General features: G+C 35.7%; 1 protein-coding gene across 1 annotated transcript in view; it reads left to right on the top strand.

Moving 5' to 3' along the window:
• LOC117402329 (disks large-associated protein 2) overlaps positions 1-19,891 on the top strand; it is a 199,451-nt gene that overhangs the window by 152,728 nt on the left and 26,832 nt on the right. The window contains exons 6-7 of the mRNA XM_034003367.3: positions 1,316-1,535; positions 10,027-10,077. Coding sequence (XP_033859258.2) covers positions 1,316-1,535; positions 10,027-10,077 — 271 coding nt within the window. The remainder of the gene's footprint in view (positions 1-1,315; positions 1,536-10,026; positions 10,078-19,891) is intronic.

Below are 19,891 nucleotides of genomic sequence, written 5' to 3'. Positions count from 1 at the left end.
CAGCCTGCGATGCGCCTGCTGACAACTGAAGCGATAGTGAAGCGATGCGAAACAAAGTAGGATTGCTGTCTATCTTTGCGATTTTGTCGCATGGCAGCTATATCACGGACCAATGAGGAACAGCTTCCCTTGCGTGCCTTCAGTAAAAAATGGAGGAACAAAAGATAATTCTTGCAGTATCAAAATACCTGGAACTGTAAATAAAGGACACAAAAATTATAAAGACACAGCAATGAGGGATTACATAATGCAGTCCATTTCCAGGGAACTGGATATAGCTGGTGTGTATGATTTGTTAACCTTCTGAAAAGCTATTATGTATTCTACATTTTTATTAGCAGGACTATCATACGTGTGATATTTTTTCCAGCTGATTATACAATCAGAGGAGAGTTGCCTATCACATCGCACGCACCTGTTGCCACTGGTGTGAAAGGTAGTGTCGCAGCAAAAGTGTCATTTTATCTCAGGACAAATCACATCGCATCCGGTGTGTGGAGACCTTTAGAATTACCAGTGCATTCAATTATAAAATCTGACTACTTTAGAATTTTATAAATTAAAAAATAAACGCAGTTGGAGGTATAGTAAATGTCAATCGTCGAGCCACAGCATTTACCATTCTTTTACATATTAAGTATACTAGTATTCTGTAGTGCTAATATTTTTAGAACTTGCTGCATATAAGTCTATTTTAATCCTAAACAGTAGCTGATATAAATATTGACTCCAGTATTTGAGCCCAGGGGTGATTTAATGCCCCCATTATTAACAAAAATTAACAAAAATACAGATGAAAGAGAATGAGGTCTGCCCTGAACCAGTGTTCAAGTTTAAGTGTGGCAGTACTTAGCTCTGCCACTGTTTAGGACATTAAAATAGACCCCAGTGTCCTGTTTATATATATATATATATATATATATATATATATATATATATATATATATATATATATATATATATATATATATATATATATATATAGCAAGAGTATATACTATGTGTAATGTGACTAATTGTTTATAAAGTCTTAACAAAACAAAACTAATTAGCTACAAATGCCCCCCCCCCATCCTCACTCTGCCCCCCCCCCCCACCCTTCTAACATCAGAGATACACAAAAATGGGATAGTGCACCTTAAAACAGTAAAATCAATATAAATAACAGCAATATTTTTAAAATTCTTCTGAAGTTCAAAGACTGGGATTTTGCTAACACTCCTTCATATTTACTGTACAAAGGGGAAGAGTCAGAGTCAGAAAGAGAAAGGAAGAGGAAAAATTAAGGACTGCTATTCCTGTTTTTGTCTCTCAGGTGAGTGAGACTGAGATCAATGGCCAGTTTGAATCAGTTTGCGAGTCCGTTTTTAGTGAAGTAGAATCTCAGGCTATGGATGCCTTGGACCTGCCTGGCTGTTTCCGCACTCGAAGCCACAGTTACCTGCGTGCTATTCAGGCTGGTTACTCCCAGGACGATGACTGCATTCCTTCAATGACATCGTCCACAATCACCTCAACTATCAGATCCACAACAGGTAACAGTATGCTTAAGAGAGGAGAGCCATAGAATCTATTCATACATACCCTTGCCTGGTAATCTCAAATAAAGTGAAGCCTAATTTCACTGGTGCTTGAGTTTGTCTACACTTTCACAGCACAGCCCTATGAATAATTCAGGATTTGCTTGTGAGTTTTGCACGAACAAAGCCCATCTCTGGGTACCCATTTAGCCTCATTTTTTGGCAGTTGAGAAATGTGTTTGAGTTCATGTGAACAGCTTAGTCCAGAAACATACATACTTGTATAACTGATATGTCACACAGCATGTTTAAGAGGATTACACGCTGTTCTAAGCATGTAAAGAGGGGCTTCATTTAAAAATATATATATAATAATTTTGAAACCAGATAAAAAATAAAGTTAAAAGCAGAGACAAGTAGTTCAATGGGTGAAGTGAATGAGGCTTACCTTCTAAGCCTCCAAAATATAGTTTCCATTAAAAAGGACAACAGAATAAGACTAAATAATTCTGAACTAAACTGTAATGACAGATGGGATCTGTCTTAATATAACACACAGAATGCAGCAGCACCTTTGCATAATCCTGATACATGGCATGGTATAGGCAGTTTTTAAGATGGTTTCTTTTTGTACTAAGTTATAACCCTTTTTTCATTTTAGGCACCCGTAGATTAGCTGGTGGTGGTAAAATGTACGGTAGGTCTGGTAGGGGTCCTGTCTTTAGTATTTCTTTCTTTGTGCTAATAAACCTGTTAAAAACTTTTGTAATATTGCTACACAGGTTAGCGGTTAAGTGTATGCTTTTCCCATATATACAATATATATTGTATTATATATCGGCACCTCTTTTAGGAAAAAGCTTTGCTGTGCATGAATGCCTTCAAGATTGTGTATATATATATATATATATATATATATATATATATATATATGTATACTTTGAATGGATTTTAATACTTCAGTTTTCTCCTGTCTGTCAACTATAGATAACAGTAAATCATGCTAAATATTTAAAACATGCAGAAATACAGTTAGGTATAAAATGATTGTTCAAAAGAATATAAATAAACCATAAACACACTGAAATATAGTATAAATAAATGTAATTTGTAATATAAAGTTACAGAGTGGAGAAAAATTGCTTATCCATACTTTTCATAATTTGTGATTATCTAGCAACATGTCAGAATCACAATAATCAAAGAGCAACAGTGTCTCTTCAGAAGTGAGTAAAAAAATGCATAGGAAGAAACATGTCCTTAGAAGAATATAAGAAAGTAAATGGATAAATAGACTGAACACGATTATGCCAGTGGGACTCAACAGAAAAGAATGAACTAATTAACTTCAATAAATATATAACATTTAAATAAATAAACAAAATTCATTCAAAAGTTGTGCATGCTGACACGCTGGGGAGGCCAAATCTAGACTGATCCTCAGAGCCAGCATTGCATGATATAATAAAAATATAAGTTTATATAAAGTAGTGTTAATTAGAATTAATACAGATTCAAAGATAGAAGTAAAAATGATGTCACAATATATAGAACACCATTACATCATGTAAGAATAAATCATGGATTTGAATGTAAACAATAACAAGTAGTTGTCATGCCATCAAAAACCTATAAATACCTCCAATGTTTTGATTCAAACACAGGCTCCCTTGAGAAAGATATGTACAACATATCGAAACGTTGGGCAGCTGGCTCTTTGAGCTAAAATATATTATAATACATACATATAAACTCATTCCTACGTCATCACCTTCTTCAGTGTGATGTGCCTGTGCCGCTTAATGTCTACAGCCTCCACATTTATTACTACAGTCAGCACTCGGATATCCATTACCCAGAAGCACTTCAGTCACGTTTTCACGTTTTACCGCCCTTGTATTAAGAATACAATCAATCCCCACATATATATATATATATATATATATATATATATATATATATATATATATATATATATATATATATATATATATATATATATATATATATATATATATATATATATGTGTGTGTGTGTGTAACAAATTAATGCACTTACCCGTCACACGTGATTTCCAACTCCGTCGCCAGTTTTCGGATACAAGCCCATCTGTTCAATGTTAAAATGTATCTGAATATCCGTCACAGCCCACGTTTATAAAAGTAAATAAATAAAAATCTCTCTAATGCCAAATCAGTCTGTCTTATTGTTCAGTTACACAGCGCTTCCTACAGTTACATCTGACGAAACTGCAGCCAAAACAAAGCGAACAAGACAAGCTAGGGTAATGTAACAGTTAATCGTTAACCGTTTTAGATACTGTGATGTATTTTTTTTTATCTGTGCTTTTAATTGCTGTTGTGCATTTTCATTTGCAAGTGAACTATGACATTATGGTTATCGAGCACTATATTCTGCAATTTTGAATACTCACTTTGGATACTGTTTTAACTGTGGAAATTGTGTTGTTGTTGTGTGTTTTTTTTTTTTGTTTTTTTTTTAATCTTTTGGTTTTGCTAAATTGCATTGCCTGTTATGTTTTACGCAGTTATGTGCGTGGGTAATTATTTCCTTTTGCCTGTTGGGTCGTTAATGGGAAATTTTACGTACCGGATTTAAAAGTATGTACTGTATTACAGTTAACGTGTCGTCTCTTTAGTTTTGGCCAGTAATATTTTCAGAATCATATCGTTCTGAATTAAAACACTACTTATGTTAAAAATATAGTACTGTACCAACAAAACCAATACAATATATCTAAATGGAAGCCTACTTATTTTAAAACACGGTTCTTTCAGATATGTATTTTTGATATTGTCCGTTTTCAGGGAACACAGAAAAGATACAAGGGTTGGAACGGGTCAAAATGAAATAATCAGATATGTGTCACACGCGTTTAACCATCACTAAAGTCCAAATTTTATAGGGTCGGATATGTGAGTGCTGACTGACTAGATCAAGCACTGTAAAGCGGATAATAGGCTACATTAAAACAAAGCGAAGTTCACACTTTTAACAGAAGAATTAAAAAGAGTGAAAAAATGAAAATACAAGAAGAAAAACACTTACTGACATAAACCTCACAAAGTCGTATTTGCATTCAGTGGGAGAAACAAGAACATTTCACCAGATACAGATCTCAGCCAAACAAAAACAGCTTAAGAAAGAGGGTAAAGGCAATCAGGTTTAAGAAGCATAGACTATATAAAATAATATGGGTCAGAATATATTACCACACAAAAATATGTTTCTCATTGGTTTTGAGCTGCATTACTCGTGCATTACGCACAATATAAACTGTTTTGTGTGGTAATGTATTCTGACCCATATATTATACTAGTATATATATATATATATATATATATATATATATATATATATATATATATATATATATATATAGGTGTAATTTACATGGGGGACGCGGAGGACATGTCCCCCTCACTTTTTCAGTAAGAGGAAATGTCCCCCTCACATTGCAGGAGAAGTACAACTTTTATTTCACACTAATTTATTGGTATAATCACTAGTCAGCATAGAAGTCAATAGGAAGAAAAATGTGATTGGATCCGGGATCATTGGAGCCGGATCATGAAATGGTGTTTTACTATGAGGATCTGGATCAGGTTCCACTGATCTGTAATGTCGATCCAGTCCTGGAGCTGCACACACCTTAACTAGGGAAACTGACCAATGAGAAGTGACGTGTAGTTTAAAGACCCCGGCTGACAAATTTGTATACAGCCTGAGATTGCAGTAATGATTGGGAAAATGGCAAACTGGTGGACAAAGATAGAGGTGGATGCACTACACTGCTGTATGCAAAACACAGGAAAATGGTTTCAGTTTGTAATTCACCATAGCTTGTGTTATTTACTAATGTTATCACATTGAGGTTTCTGTCTATTTACAGTTTAACTTGTCATTTTAAATTGAAATAGTACACTTAAAACAGTAAAATGCCCTTTGTGCAAAAAATTATAGACATCAATAACAACTAAATATATTCCCAAAACTTTTTACACAATTATTGTACCAAATTAATCCCGATATATTGCTGATTCTAAATTATTTTGTGTGTTGAAATACATTGCACAGACACTCGCATCTGTATTTATCAATGTTCCAAAAACTCACTCTCGGTCACATTTTGCTAAACATTTTTAAACTAATAAACAATTATCATAACAAACATTATCGTATTCATCATCATAGTAAAGTTGAGTTCTTACCTGCATATTTTAAGAGGATGGAAGCTGAAAATAGTTTTTAAAAACACCCCTTATACCAATCCAGTACTAGGATAATTTTAATACTGTACAAAACTGTATTTCAATTGTGGGGAAACCGCAATGTTTCAAAAAATATATTTCAAGGGCAATTCTCATCCCTCGCATTAGTGCTCAACGCTGCCTCGGGGGCCAGTTGTACTAAAGGGATCTGATCCTGGCTCCAGGCTCCGATCTGAGCGGAGCTTCAGTGCGCTTCGAAGACTAAAGTCATGGCTTTGTAATTCAGAAGCGACTGAATAATATAGCTATTTGCCACACTCATCACTCATGACAACATTGTGCCAACAATTTATTGTTTTGAATAATTACTGCAGGAATGTCTTTGGATCTGTTAATTAGACACACAAGGGATGCAATGTTTTGTTATGCTTGTTTGTAACATATTTAATTATTTCATATAGAATAATCTTCATGCATGCCCCAGCTGCAGAAACCGTCGTCCTTCCCCCTCCCCCCCACACACAATTTTGAAACCAAAATTACACCACTGTATGTAAACCACAAATAGGGTCTGTGAACTGCACCTGTAAATGGTCCCAGTAGATAAGTGGTTAGCGTTAGTTTAATAATAGGACAGATTTAAAAATACACTCTACATTTACAGGTTATAGTCAACATTAATGAAAATCCTACTGTCATCCAAAGTCAATGGCTTTGTCATATCTGTTGAAAGAGACTTTTATATGGTCACCATCTCTCTTGAATTCATACTTGTCAGTAAGCTTTCCCTAAGCTGTCGCACAGAAGACTTCACTGGTACATGGGATAATATATATATACTGGATTCTGTTGAGTCAGTGCCCTGGTTTGAACAGCCCCCCCCCCCCCCCCCCAAGCTAAAAGTTACATTTTCACCATGCACAAATAATGCCTGAAGGGAAATATCATGGCTCACGTGAATAGAAAAAAAAGCCAAGAACAGTTGCTCTGTGCATTAATGATTCAGACAATTGCTCACATCATCAATGATGAAGGTTCAGATGATGAAGACGTGTAGTTCGGCGGTTTTGGGGGCGCATCAAAATGCATGCTAAGTAAGGGGGGCGGCATATAAAAAGTTTGCGCATCACTGCTTTAGGCAACGACCACATGAAGTGTGTGCTTGAGGACAGGTCAGCAGCACACCACCATTGAAAGATAAAGAGCATCCAGCTGGAATGCAGAAAAAACTTGCCTATGGCTGTCAGCAGGGATTCCATCAAGGTCTGTTAATGCAGACAGGCATTCTAAATGCATAATACCAATTCTGCTGTTTTCATGGCATCCATTAATGCAAATTTAGATTTTATTGAAAATATAAAAATGCTCTATTACCTTTACCACTCTGAATATGCTTAGTGACATACCACTTTGTAAAACTGTTGCATGTTCCATTATCTGCTCTTCAACATTAATTGACTAAACTATCATTTTGTTCTGTCACTGGTAAATGAGAACTGTGTCTCACAAGCTTGTATTCACTAGCGCTTATTTATCAGAATGTGTGCAGGGTCGTATTTCATTAAAAAGGTCCTGTTCTGCAATAGTATAATGTATTTCTATCTGTAATTGCTTTTTATAAATGGCTGATCCTCTTCATTTCACACATGGTTAACTTGGTCATCTCTCAATATGATTTATCTTATAGATTTATTTTAAGTATCTGATCTTACTGATCTGTCAAAGCATGTTATTTACATTGTATGAATATAGTGCAGCATATACAAATAGGAGGTAACAAAGACAGTCAATATATCCATGATATTTCAGAGTCTCATTTTAAATTGCATTAGTCAGTATGTAACAAGATACATTTCATCTCATGAAGGGTGTTTTTCTTCTCAAGTGGTGGGACTAAAAAAGCTTCTTCCAGTTTAAATTAATTAACCCTTTGAATACTCCAAACATAATGCCTTTTCTTTCTATCCTTTCATACTGGGTCTGGCAAGTTTCCATGACAAAGTGTTAAAATTAGGTTTCCTGACTAAATAATGTGTTAAAAGGATAGATAAGTGTATTATGTCTGTCACTGAGGAATCGCCCTGAATCCGTGGTTATCCTGAGATTACTCCTAGAAATTGGTGGTTAATACAGAGCGAGTCCCCAATGTTGTAAAATGCTTTAATCAAATCCAGAGGTGGCTTATCCCAGCAGGGTATAGATTGATCAAACCAACCCCTAATTCACCTTGAATCTTGATGTTCTAAACGTATGTGTATGTCATTAAACTTCCATTAGACCCCCCTCACTCTCCATACACAAACATTGAGAAATTACACTAAAAGAAAATTATATGTCTAAGTTCATCTTTTGGAGTTGAGAGCAGCGGAATTTTCATAGTTACAAAGATGTATTCCTCATTACAGGTTTGATAACGGGATGCCTTTCTTAATATAGCCCTTTATGCTTATCAAATGATGGTTTAGTAATCATAAAGACCAGAAATGTATCACAATAACAAGCATAGACTTACTATCTTGATATGCTTTTTAAATGCTGGAGTTGGAGTACAATAGTTGCGTGTGTGTGTGTGTGTGGTGGGTGTGTGTGTGCGCGTGTGCGTGATGGGTGTCTGTGTGTGTGCGCGTGTGCGTGATGGGTGTCTGTATAGCGAAGTACAAACGTTTAACACTCCTGATCTGAGGTTGCACTTATGCACATCTGTACAAACTAAATATAGTTATGTTTCAGAAACTCAAAAATGCCTAGTAAAGTGGTTAGACATCCTGCCCAAGCAAAACTTTTTTTTAGAATGACAACTAGTTGAAAATCTTAGCTAGTTTTCTATTACTCATACTTACCTTTTATTCTTCTGCTGTATGATCGATATCAATTTAACAGTCATTAAGCAGAGAGGGTGGATGTAAACTGATAACAGATTCTTGATGAAATAGGAGTATTTTTAACCGGCTCACTGCATTCTTACTCCCTACCAAGTAACCTGTTAAAACTTGCATGAGTAGCTTATCATTTTTTTTTTAATTGACAGAGCAAATAGTTGTTTTTTACAGATCCTTTTTTGTAATTTGTATGATTGAACAGCAGTACCAAACACTGTACATTTTCCTACAGTCCCATCCCACAATGCCTCTTTTGCTATCCTGAAGACTGCAAAAATGTACTCTTATACTTTTTTTTTTGTTTAGCATGCAAGAGAACAAAAACAGAATATAAGATACTGTAAGCAGTAGCTCATCCCTTACCTACATTGCACCAAATAATTACATTTTAATTAATCACCAGATTAAGTGACCAACAGCCAGAGATAAAATGGGAGAAAATATCTGGTGTGGAAAACCAGGGACAGAGAATGTGTACAGTAAATCTGTTTAGGTATCAATGTAAACCAGCTTTTTTGAACTATTCACCCTATCAATAAGTGACTATATGTGATTAAAAGCAAACTAAGATGATTACAAATAAATAAGATGTAGTGTTCTAAATATATTCATTTTGGGGTCATTTTTGCTCCAGTGCAAGCATTTCTAAAAGCCAGAGGCAGCAGTTAAAACCAGTTTATAGTATATTTTTTAACGTGTTTTTTTTTGGTGTCACAGGACGACACTATAAATTGCTGTGGATGCCACCATTACGATTTACATCCCCTTAAATGTATAATGTAGAAATGATTATCTCTGCAGGGGAGTTGAGTTGGTGTTGAACACCACAGCATATAGCAGTAGTGGTTTCTTAAACTGCATTTGTGTTGACAGTAATTGCAAAGGTGTTTTTCGATCAGTTTACAGTCTCATGGGCTAGAAGCTGACACCGGTATTGATTGTCCAAAAAAGTGGTACAAACCTTGCACTGGAGCATCACCAAAATGCAATAAAGTGACTGCCGATGTAACTTCACTTACTTAAGTGCATAAGCAAAATACAATGCTGCATGTTGAATCTGGTCATTTCATGATATTTGAAACTGTATATTGCTTTTAAATCTGATTTTTAAATAATAATCAGTCATGGTGATCATTTGGCTATCCTCTCTCTATCCCTAAAACTAGTGCATTACTATTACTACAACTCTGTCTGTTTCATTAGGACATTGTACATATAGATCTAAATTAAAAAGCAGTAATTCTAAAGTGTGAAAGACCATTGAGCTACCCAAAGCACTGTATGTGCTCTCATGATTGACCATTTTCTCTCAGTTTGTATTTAGAGATGTGCAGGCTCTAAAAGGCCTGCTATACAAACTACCTGTGGATAATAAAAATTACCAACTTTTTCAGGGATCCAGTTTCGCCTTCCATCTGCCGTGGATCCGGCACCACAATCTCCAGGTATCTTTCATTATAACCCACTTGCTGCCCGCTTTACTGCATTGCCATATATAGTGCAACCAAACAGACAACATTAAGTATATACACCACTGCCACCTGCTGGATGTTGAACCAGTTACTGCTCATTCTGTGAAAGTAATTTCAACATATGGAAGCAGACCTTATAGGCCACAGGTACCACCTTTTTCACTCTGCCTAATTTAGATTCAAAACTATATTTTTCACAAATAAAACCTGCACCAGATTATTACATTGTTACAATTGTTATGTTTGAAAAGTGAGGTTAAATGCTCATTGATCCTCAGTATTTGCAACCTGTTTCAAAACAGTATTGATCTGTAAATTGGCAATAACTGATCACATACCAAGTTAAATGATTTAGGTTTGAATATGTTCTCCTGTAATATTAAGGTACTCATTTTAATTTGCATGTCAACACTTGAATAAGATAGAACCTTTTTTGAATGGAATTGTTTTCACCGCAGTTGATGTATGTACAGTATGTGTGTGTGCGTGTTTGCATGTGTGCAACGTCTGTGTGTGATTTTACCTGCACACTAATTTCCAGAGTAATGCTTCTATCATCCCCTGGCTTTCCTTGTGTGGAATCTTAGTTAACTTAATACCATGTTAAATAAAATAAAAAAATATTTGATATGAGGGGAGGAGTTTATAAATATTTGATATGAGGGGAGGAGTTTATAAATCGGGCTGGACTCTTCCTTAAAAAGGTCATATCACTTACATGATGATTGTGGTTTATTGCTAACATATTTCAAAATTTATCACAGGATCAATGCTGTGGGTTCAGTTATACATTTCCCATATGAATGAGGAACAAATGTGTATTTTAATATTAAAACTAGAATAATGTGTACTGGTATCTGCCGCGAAATAAGGACCCACTTCTGTTCAACCGATTTTCTTGAAATGCAATATCCTTTCCTAACACTAACTGTATAAAGTACTTATAGTCAATTCTTCTTCTACTTTGACATAAGTGAAAACAGAGGAGGGAGTCTGTGTTTGATTTGTCTAGACTTATTTCTGTTTCACAGAGTTTGTGCCCAACTTTACAAATATTAGATCAAATGATCTATGTAACCTAATTAGACACAGACACAAGTTTGACTTTCAGTGCAATGCGTTGCTCATCCAGATTGTGCAGATCATAATTTAGTAACTGAAGCAGTAGCAATCCATGTGGAGGCTAGGATTATCTCTACTGCACCCAGGTATTTCCTCCCAGTTCAAACTTCCTAGTTTCTTCTTTTACTTCAAATCTCTGACAGGCTGGGCAAGGGAACTCCCGAGCTCTCACTGACTCACTGGCAAGGGGTAAAAAAGGAGAATGTATTACCAGATTCAGTTACCTGGGGGAAAGATCTGTTTCATCAAACAGACACAAATCAAGGCAGCAACTTTGGCCTGAAGTCTCCCTCATTATTATGTAAGATTAAACCCACAGTATTGTTCAGGTTGGAGGCAAAGCAAAGAGATATGGAAATATGATAGCTAGAAACAAATACTTTGAAAGACTATGACCGGGGTATATTTTCATAATTAACTCCTACATCTTTATTTTTACAAAACTGGAACTAAGCAACTAAGAATAGGTATGATGACTAGACATCCCAGTTTGATCTGGACAGTCCCATTTTCCTATTAGTTGTCCCGGTGTCCCAACATTCTTCCCCAAAGTTCCAGTTTCCAATAGCACTGCTTGCATTAAATAAGTAAACAACCGGCAATCATATTAAAATATGGTTCCAGAATAATATTTTTCAAGTAGGTTTTTATAATAAATTAAAAGTATGTAAAATTATAGAAACTAAGGGTAAAATAACAATATATATATGGTTATAACATGCAGTTAAACGTGGCCACGAACTGGAAATGGAAGGTGGAGTGGTTGTGCTGCGGTCAGGTGTTGTTTTTTGTTAGTGTAATGTGAAAACAGTGATAAAAGCACTATGTTTAAATAACTTTCAAACTTCTTTTAGTCTGTGTCCCAGTTCTGAGCTTTGGAAATCCGGTCAAACTCTGGAGGAAACGCTTAGAAAATTCACCCCAATGTGATTTATCCAGCAATTGTCAGAATTTAACGATTTAAATATGTTGATATCCGTACTTGATAAATAACGTTTGTTACTCTGGAAACCCAGTGTGCTTTCCACAGTGTCCTTCTCAAGCTGAAAGATTCCCTGGCTTGATTTTTAATTGTATCCCTGAGAACTGCTTCAGCTTGCAATTAACCCATTTGCATCACAGGCTTTCTCCTTGAACAACTGTTTAACAGGTTAATAGATTCATGAGGAGCAAACAGTTATCTTTGAGCTAGATTGGAAACAGCAGCTGATTCAAAGACATGTCCCTCTTGAAGGTGGAGAATAAATACAAACACTTGGCTGACATTTAAGTCAACGCTATGATGAGGTCTATCTAGCGTCCATAACCAACATTCATAAACATTACTCAGGTCTACCCTTCCAGGACTGTAAAGCTCAATATTTATCTATAAGTTCCATGCAGTAAATGTATGGTACATGCTTTACTCCAGTAATTATCCACGTTTTATCACTTTCCCATGCGTTTACAAAAGCTTTGCTATGCTTTTCTATATTTTCAATATATTTTATTAACCATGGTTTACCACAGCATACTTTCTTAAACGTTTTGCATGCAATAAAAATAATCCATAGATGTGTGTGTTAAACAGAGACACTAGGCATGCAATTATTTAAATGGCATTTTTGAGGTTGCTTGAAGCTTTCTTCTATCCTCCCAGATCAAACATGTTTCTTGTACAAAAAAGTTAATTATGCAGGCCAGCACTACAGAAAAAAATGGGGGGGGGGGGGAGACAATCAGGCTAGTTGGTGGGGGTAGGTTTGTTTTCATAGGCATACACAGGTTTTGGGGTATGGTCAAAATCAAGGCTGAAAGTGTAGGGTTTTGTCAGACTTTTGGCAGTTTTAGCCACGTTCCAAAAAACTATAATTTCATAAATGTCCATTGTAGATCAAACTGAATGCTTTAGAAAATGTAACATAGGATCAGGAGTAGTTAAGCATCATCATCAGTGTGGAGTAGTGGTTAGGGCTCTGGACTCCTGACCGGAGGGTTGTGGGTTCAATCCCAGGTGGAGGACACTGCTGCTGTACTCTTGAGCAAGGTACTTTACCTAGATTGCTCCAGTAAAAAAACCCAACTGTGTAAATGGGTAATTGTATGTAAAAATAACGTGATATCTTGTAACAATTGTGGATAAGGGCGTCAGCTAAGAAATAAATAATAATAATCAAACAACCTACTGATTAAAATACAGATTAAAAACAATTGCAGGATACATCCAGGTAAGAATACATACTGTTTTTGAAACTAGGGAGGCTATTGGAATATTGTTTGGAATATATTGTTTGTTTAGCAAACAGAGGTATGCAAGAATGCTTATCATGGACAAAAGGATTGATACCATTGGATACGTGTTTTTACAAGCTCATACTCCATTAACTTGTCTCACAAACACATATAGCAGCATACATAATGGCAAAGCACCACATTACACAGCCAGGAGCATGTGCAGGTAGTAAAAATTTAGATATACACTCTTACCAGGTTCAATATATGTAATGGGTTGTGTAATCACTTGAAACTATTCCATATTTATGTGAAATTCATGTGTATGCTAGAATACCCAAAAAAATAGTGCAGAATTGTGCTCACAAGGTTTAATGCAATTTATTTAGTTATAAAATCTAAATGACTTCATACTAGCTCAATGGTATTAACTGCAAAATGATCGTACAACATTCTGCATTGCAAGCCTTCTGGTCTACACCGCATTAGCCCAATGCTTGAACATACATTGCCTTAATTCCCAACATCTAATCTTATTTCAAACAGACTGCACTGGAAATTGTATTTGAATTGGATTATCTTTGAATTTGATTATTGAGACAGATAGGAGTGACTATCCTATTTAAACTGAAATGTCTGCAAAAAAAATGCCCAGTATTTTGGAAGCATAAAACCATATAAAGTTGTGGGAGGCCTCAGAATGACACATGGAGATTCTGGTTTCAAAAGAAAAGGTGCAACCACGTTTATTTACACACAGACAAAAAACAGAGCACATTAAAACACACTATTTACAATTGACAGGTCCTGAGAGGAGCACATATTTATAAGTCCTGGTCCTTTAATTACCACAGTCCTGTGCTTGACCAGTCATTGGCAGGAAACAGCTCTGCGTAGTCTGACAAAAAAACACACATCAAGGTTAAGGCTTTTATCCAGCACTGGTACGCGCTCTCTCTCGTCTGTCCCAGGAACACTGTCCCAACCGGTGGAGAGGCTGCCCCTTTGTACACCTTGGCTCCGCCCCATACCTGATTACCTGGGCTTGGAACCAGGTGTACCTCATTCCCCTCCACCAGCCTCCTAGCAGGCCGACTCCTACAGAATGTTAACCCTATAGTCGCCAGCGCCTGCTGGTTTGACAGGTCCCCCATGTTCCCCCTGCTGGTGGGAGGTGCAGGGAATTCATCTACCCTGTCACAAGGCAGATTTTTATTTTTCATTATAAAAACAAATCATGAAACTTACATAGCATGTACGTTATGATTTTCTTACTGAGAAAGTTTTTATTACACAGTCTTTTAAATTGCACATGAATGGTTCGTTCTGTTTTTAATCCACTATAGATGATCACAGCAAGGCTCAGCCTGAAGTAAAATTTGCATTCAGATTTGTTACGAGTATTTGTGAACATCCACATATTGTAAAATTTGGCTTAGATTTAGTAAAACTGTACCCTATAGTGAATACATGTAAGCATTTTGAGCATCGCATAATCCCCCATAATTGACACTGAATCATAATCAGACAAGCACTGATGGGCCTAATGGCCTCCTCTTGTTTTTTAAATGTTATTATGTTCCTATAAGCAACTAGAATCAATTAATCCTTGTCACTGATTTTAAATCATTTAAGCAACTAGCAGAGACAATATACTGTACAACTGCATTTTAGTTCAGGAACAGTGCCTGAGCCGCTAAGAAATCTTTATTCTGCACATTGAACCAATTAAGAATGCCTTTTGAGTCATGAAACCAATCATAATAGAAAGGGGAAGGATTCTGAGAGAAAGAAAATACCAGCATGTTGAATGTAAATGTGTTTAGCAGTATATATGATATGTTGATAACAGATCAAAACTCTCAAAATCAGGAAATGACAGATTACCTAACAGCCTAGATATATTTTTTTCTCAAGACTCCCAGAATATTTGTTCTGCAAATATAAAACATTCTAGGGTAATCAGTTAGTCTCTTCAGTAATGGTTGATGTCATATGTATTTATTAAATCTGAAAACCGAACTGCACCCCAAATATCATCAAAAAATCAAACGTAATTCAGTTTATCAAAAAACGAAACATGAAAAAAACACAGTACGGTCTATTAAATAAGAAAACACATGGACAAAATACATGTTTAAAAATCCGACATTTAAATTGTGAAATCCAAAAAAAAAGGCAAGTATGGAAATGGTCAGCTTGATACCTGTAGGGAAATTCAATGTACAGTATTGTTTTTTCCACAACTCCTTTTTTGCTTGTATGGATACACAGTTATACAAGGATGTGTCAAAATGGTCATGTCATTCTCTGATGTTTATAAAATATGCAAGTTTAAATAGACAAACTGTTGTATTTAAATAGAGATTTACAGATAGCACTGGGTTATGACATTTGGCTTCATGACAGTTCCAAGTTGAGAGTGCCACATTTTTATAGCAAATAGTTGTCATGACATTTAGCTTTTGTAGAATAAAGTGACTAAAATGTGTAACCAGTGTATGCATGCAGAAACGCTGCTCTCAGAGCAGTTTGCCAGTAGGTTAACGCAAGAGGCAAAGGAGGACTTGGCAGGACAGCACTAGACAGTGGTTAGGATTGATGAATCCCACAGAATGAAATATACCAGACTTCCTAGACATCTCAAAGGACACAGCACATTATGTAATTCCTGGTGATTTTGGCATGACGCAGGTGTCGACTAGGTGGATACCCAAAATGTTGACACCTGGACTGGGGTGCACCTGCTGAACCTATGTCCAAATCTTAAAAGTAGGTTGTAAACCCTAAGTCAGATGTTATTATATGTGACTTAAATATTTCAAATACACCTATTACACCAACCAATAATTAGCTCAGACTTAACTACGGTACATTGAATGTTAATGGTCTAAGTATGTACTGTATGTAATGCGCGTTCATGTGAATACAGTGTGTATATTTAAATGTGCCCGCTAATTAAGTTTTAAATGAATAATAACTTACCACAGTACATGTACTTTGTTAGACCACTCTCATAAATTTCCATGAAAAAACATCACCGGATATCCCAACAAAGCTGCTATTCACTCAGAAGCAAACATTTAAAACACAGAATCTATCACGTGATGATATCAATGGAAATGACATCTTGATTGATTTCCATATTATTATTATTATTATTATTATTATTATTATTATTATTATTATTAATAATTCATATAGCAGGTGCCTTTATCTAAGGTGACCTACAGTTTTACTATGCATTAAGTGACAAATACAATAAATAAAACAAATATGGTAGAATTACAATAAATTATTAATAAAAAAAGCAGTATTATAATAATAAGCAGGTGGCTGAATGCATTTGTCCAGTGGGGTGGTAGGATATGTTTTTGTGCACTGTGTATTTACAATCTGACATACCATTCCAGCTTTTAAACCACAGACACAAAAACTACAGTAATGCTTCTACAAAGCTTTTAATTGCCAAGACTTCAATATTGCTACCAGTATTTATGGGTCACCCATAAACAACACTGCGAAACATAGTCTTAGGCCTAAACACATTTGTGTTCAGAGAGAACCCTAACAAAACCATTTTAATCGTGACTCTGTTAAATTAAATATTAGTACCAATATGACATAAGCAGATACAACTATCAAAAATCTCATTTGTGAGTAAAAATTAATGACTTTGTGCTTTGCAATTATCGTGAATATAATACATTACTCTATTGAAAAAAAATATTTGTATATCTATTTACCCTATGCAATTAACAGCTTTGTAGAATAATTATCATAGTTTTGTGTCTGTAGTTTAAAGGCAGCAGTTATTATTATTTGTTTATTTAGCAGGCGCCTTTATCCAAGGCAACGTACAGACTAGGGTGTTTGAACTATGCATCAGCTGCAGAGTCACAACAACGTCTCACCCAAAAGACAGGGCACAAGGAGGTTAAGTGACTTGCTCAAGGTCACACAGTGAGTCCATGGCTGAGCCGGGATTTGAACCGGGACCTCCTGGTTACAGGCCCTTTTCTTTAATCACAGGACCACACAGCCTCCTAGTTGCAGCTGTTCTCATACTGTGTATGTACAAGATAGATTCTATGTTGTTTTTATTTCATCTGCAGTTTAGGGCTTTAGTATACACCATCAAAGTATTTTTTTATTTTTTTTTTGCTGGTGGCTGAGGTGAATTAAATGCTTTTCTAGTAAGCTGCAAGGTTATTGACTGAAGCAGTTTTGCTTGAGACCGGATTCCCATTGGTTTAAATTTTAGTACCTGCTCCAATTGGCTAGAAATGGTTATGCCTTTTTGGCACAGAATGAGATTGACAGTTGGTAATTTATCTTTTAATTCGTAAATTCACAGGTCAATTGCGGAGCAATTGAATCACCCAGAAGGCCGTCTAGCCATTCATATGGATGAATTGACTAATTAATTTATGAACTGCTGCACGAAAATTGATGAATTGACCAATTGATTTATGAATTTCTGCACAAATTGATGAATTGTTTGGCACAAATGGCACTCCCTACACTGTCCCTGTCGGCTCTCTACGGCCAACCTCCTGCAACTCATTTCGGGCTGCTTGTCTCCCAGCATTCTGGTCTCCTGCTCTCCCAGTCTCCCAGTGCAGACTTCTGTCCCCATTCATTTCCTATGGCGGCGGATTTTCTAAACCCATCCGTTGTTTTTATTATAATGCAATGGTAGATCAATTGCTACAATTATGTGGAATTTGTCTGCTACTGACAATACAAATCTGATTTTCGTAAGAATGAATACGTATTTTAACTGCCAGTATGGCGTTGAGAATTTTTTTTAAGCTGTTGACCCAGACATGCTTTAATCAGAGGTGATTAGCCCCTAGCCGTGCTGTGAGACAATTCTTACCGCACGACCATGTGATCTTGGTCAGCCAATCATGGCATTTAATTGATCCAAGCCATTTTATAAGATCTATTTAAGTGTTAATGACCAATGTGGAGGTCTCTAACTGGCAGATAATGACCTAAGGCTCTGGTTGGGCCCAAAGCTAGAAGTGCTGAGGGCTCTCAGAAATATGTATTTTCTAGGTCTGTAACAGTGCAGTGTTTCTTAAGATTTCTTACATAATACACCATTTCCCTGTATTTAGTTCTGTTGGTTTCAAATAGGTTGGTTTTAGATTTTTTCATTAACAAAATGGTGAGAAATTTCATTCTGTTTTTGGAGTGGTATTATTTTCTTTAAAGAAATAATTGAAATATTCCTTTCTTTTTTTTGTTTCGGATATAATTCCATTTGGGGGACTTGTTGCCCAAAATTAAAAAAATTACAGTTGTTATCAATGGTATAATAGTCAGACATAGTGGTGTTTTTTGTTGTTTTTGTTTTGGGTACTACTGGAGTAGAAAAGATTACCGTTTAAATATATTTGACATTGTTAACATTAATGTTGCTAACCTGTATCTAACAGGAGCTCCTGACATATAGACCCATGCAAGCCATGAAAATTAGGATAACTATTGTAATGGCGCATACAGACGGAATGCTGTGGCCGCACCGTTATGATGGACAGGGGCGAGTTAACAGCTGCACCAGCGTGTTAGTAGACCTGCATTTATTTAGATGGGTCTAGAATTAATTACATTGTAATAGTATTAACAATGCAGCTGTCGAGTGAGTGCCTAAATACTAACGTTCACACACCAAATACTCTGGTGTACCTTTCTGTTCACCTTTTTAATTGAAGTAGATTGATATTGCTTGTTGACAACACAGAAACAAGGCTTTTGGTTTACACTAATAATGACCTGAAATGCTGCACCTTGGCAGTGTCCAAAGTTCTATCAAATTTATAATAACAGTAAATTTAAATATTACAAATGAATGTTAAAACCCATCAAAGTCCATAATGTTATACCCTACATTTCTACATTTTTTCTTAATGCAATTTAACTTTCATTTTTTAATGTTACAAACTCATTATTTGAAGGGAATAATCATTATAAAGAACAGTAGAAACATCAAAGCAACACAAATACAAAATATTTCATTTTGACTGTCAAGTACTTCAGGCCACTTAAATATTAAGCATCTTAATCATTGTTTCATAGTCAAACCCTAATAGATATTAAATAGAATTATGTAACCTTTAAATTATAATCAGTTTAATTGGATTTCTTTTCTTAAAATCTCCACCTCTCGATCGGACATGGTGATAGTGCCTGTAAAGCCTCGAGCTGAACTACAAAGTTCAGATGCAGGAACTGAAATCATGGTGGGGAACAGTTGCATTGGATCTTAACAATGAAGGGAGTGTGAATGGAAAAAAAAACACAACCTTGGTTCAGATTTTCAAAACTGTGGTATAAAAGTTAAATACACTACAGTAATTGCAGACAGTATTGTGTATTAAAATGATGGCTTGAAGTTTTTGGTTTTAATCGATAATAAGCGGAAAAAAACAAAGAAGACCCATTT

The sequence above is a fragment of the Acipenser ruthenus genome, chromosome 5, assembly GCF_902713425.1.
Source record: "Acipenser ruthenus chromosome 5, fAciRut3.2 maternal haplotype, whole genome shotgun sequence".
Lineage (NCBI taxonomy): Eukaryota > Metazoa > Chordata > Actinopteri > Acipenseriformes > Acipenseridae > Acipenser > Acipenser ruthenus.
Note: the sequence above shows the minus strand (reverse complement) of the source record. Positions and strands in the feature narration are given on the sequence as shown.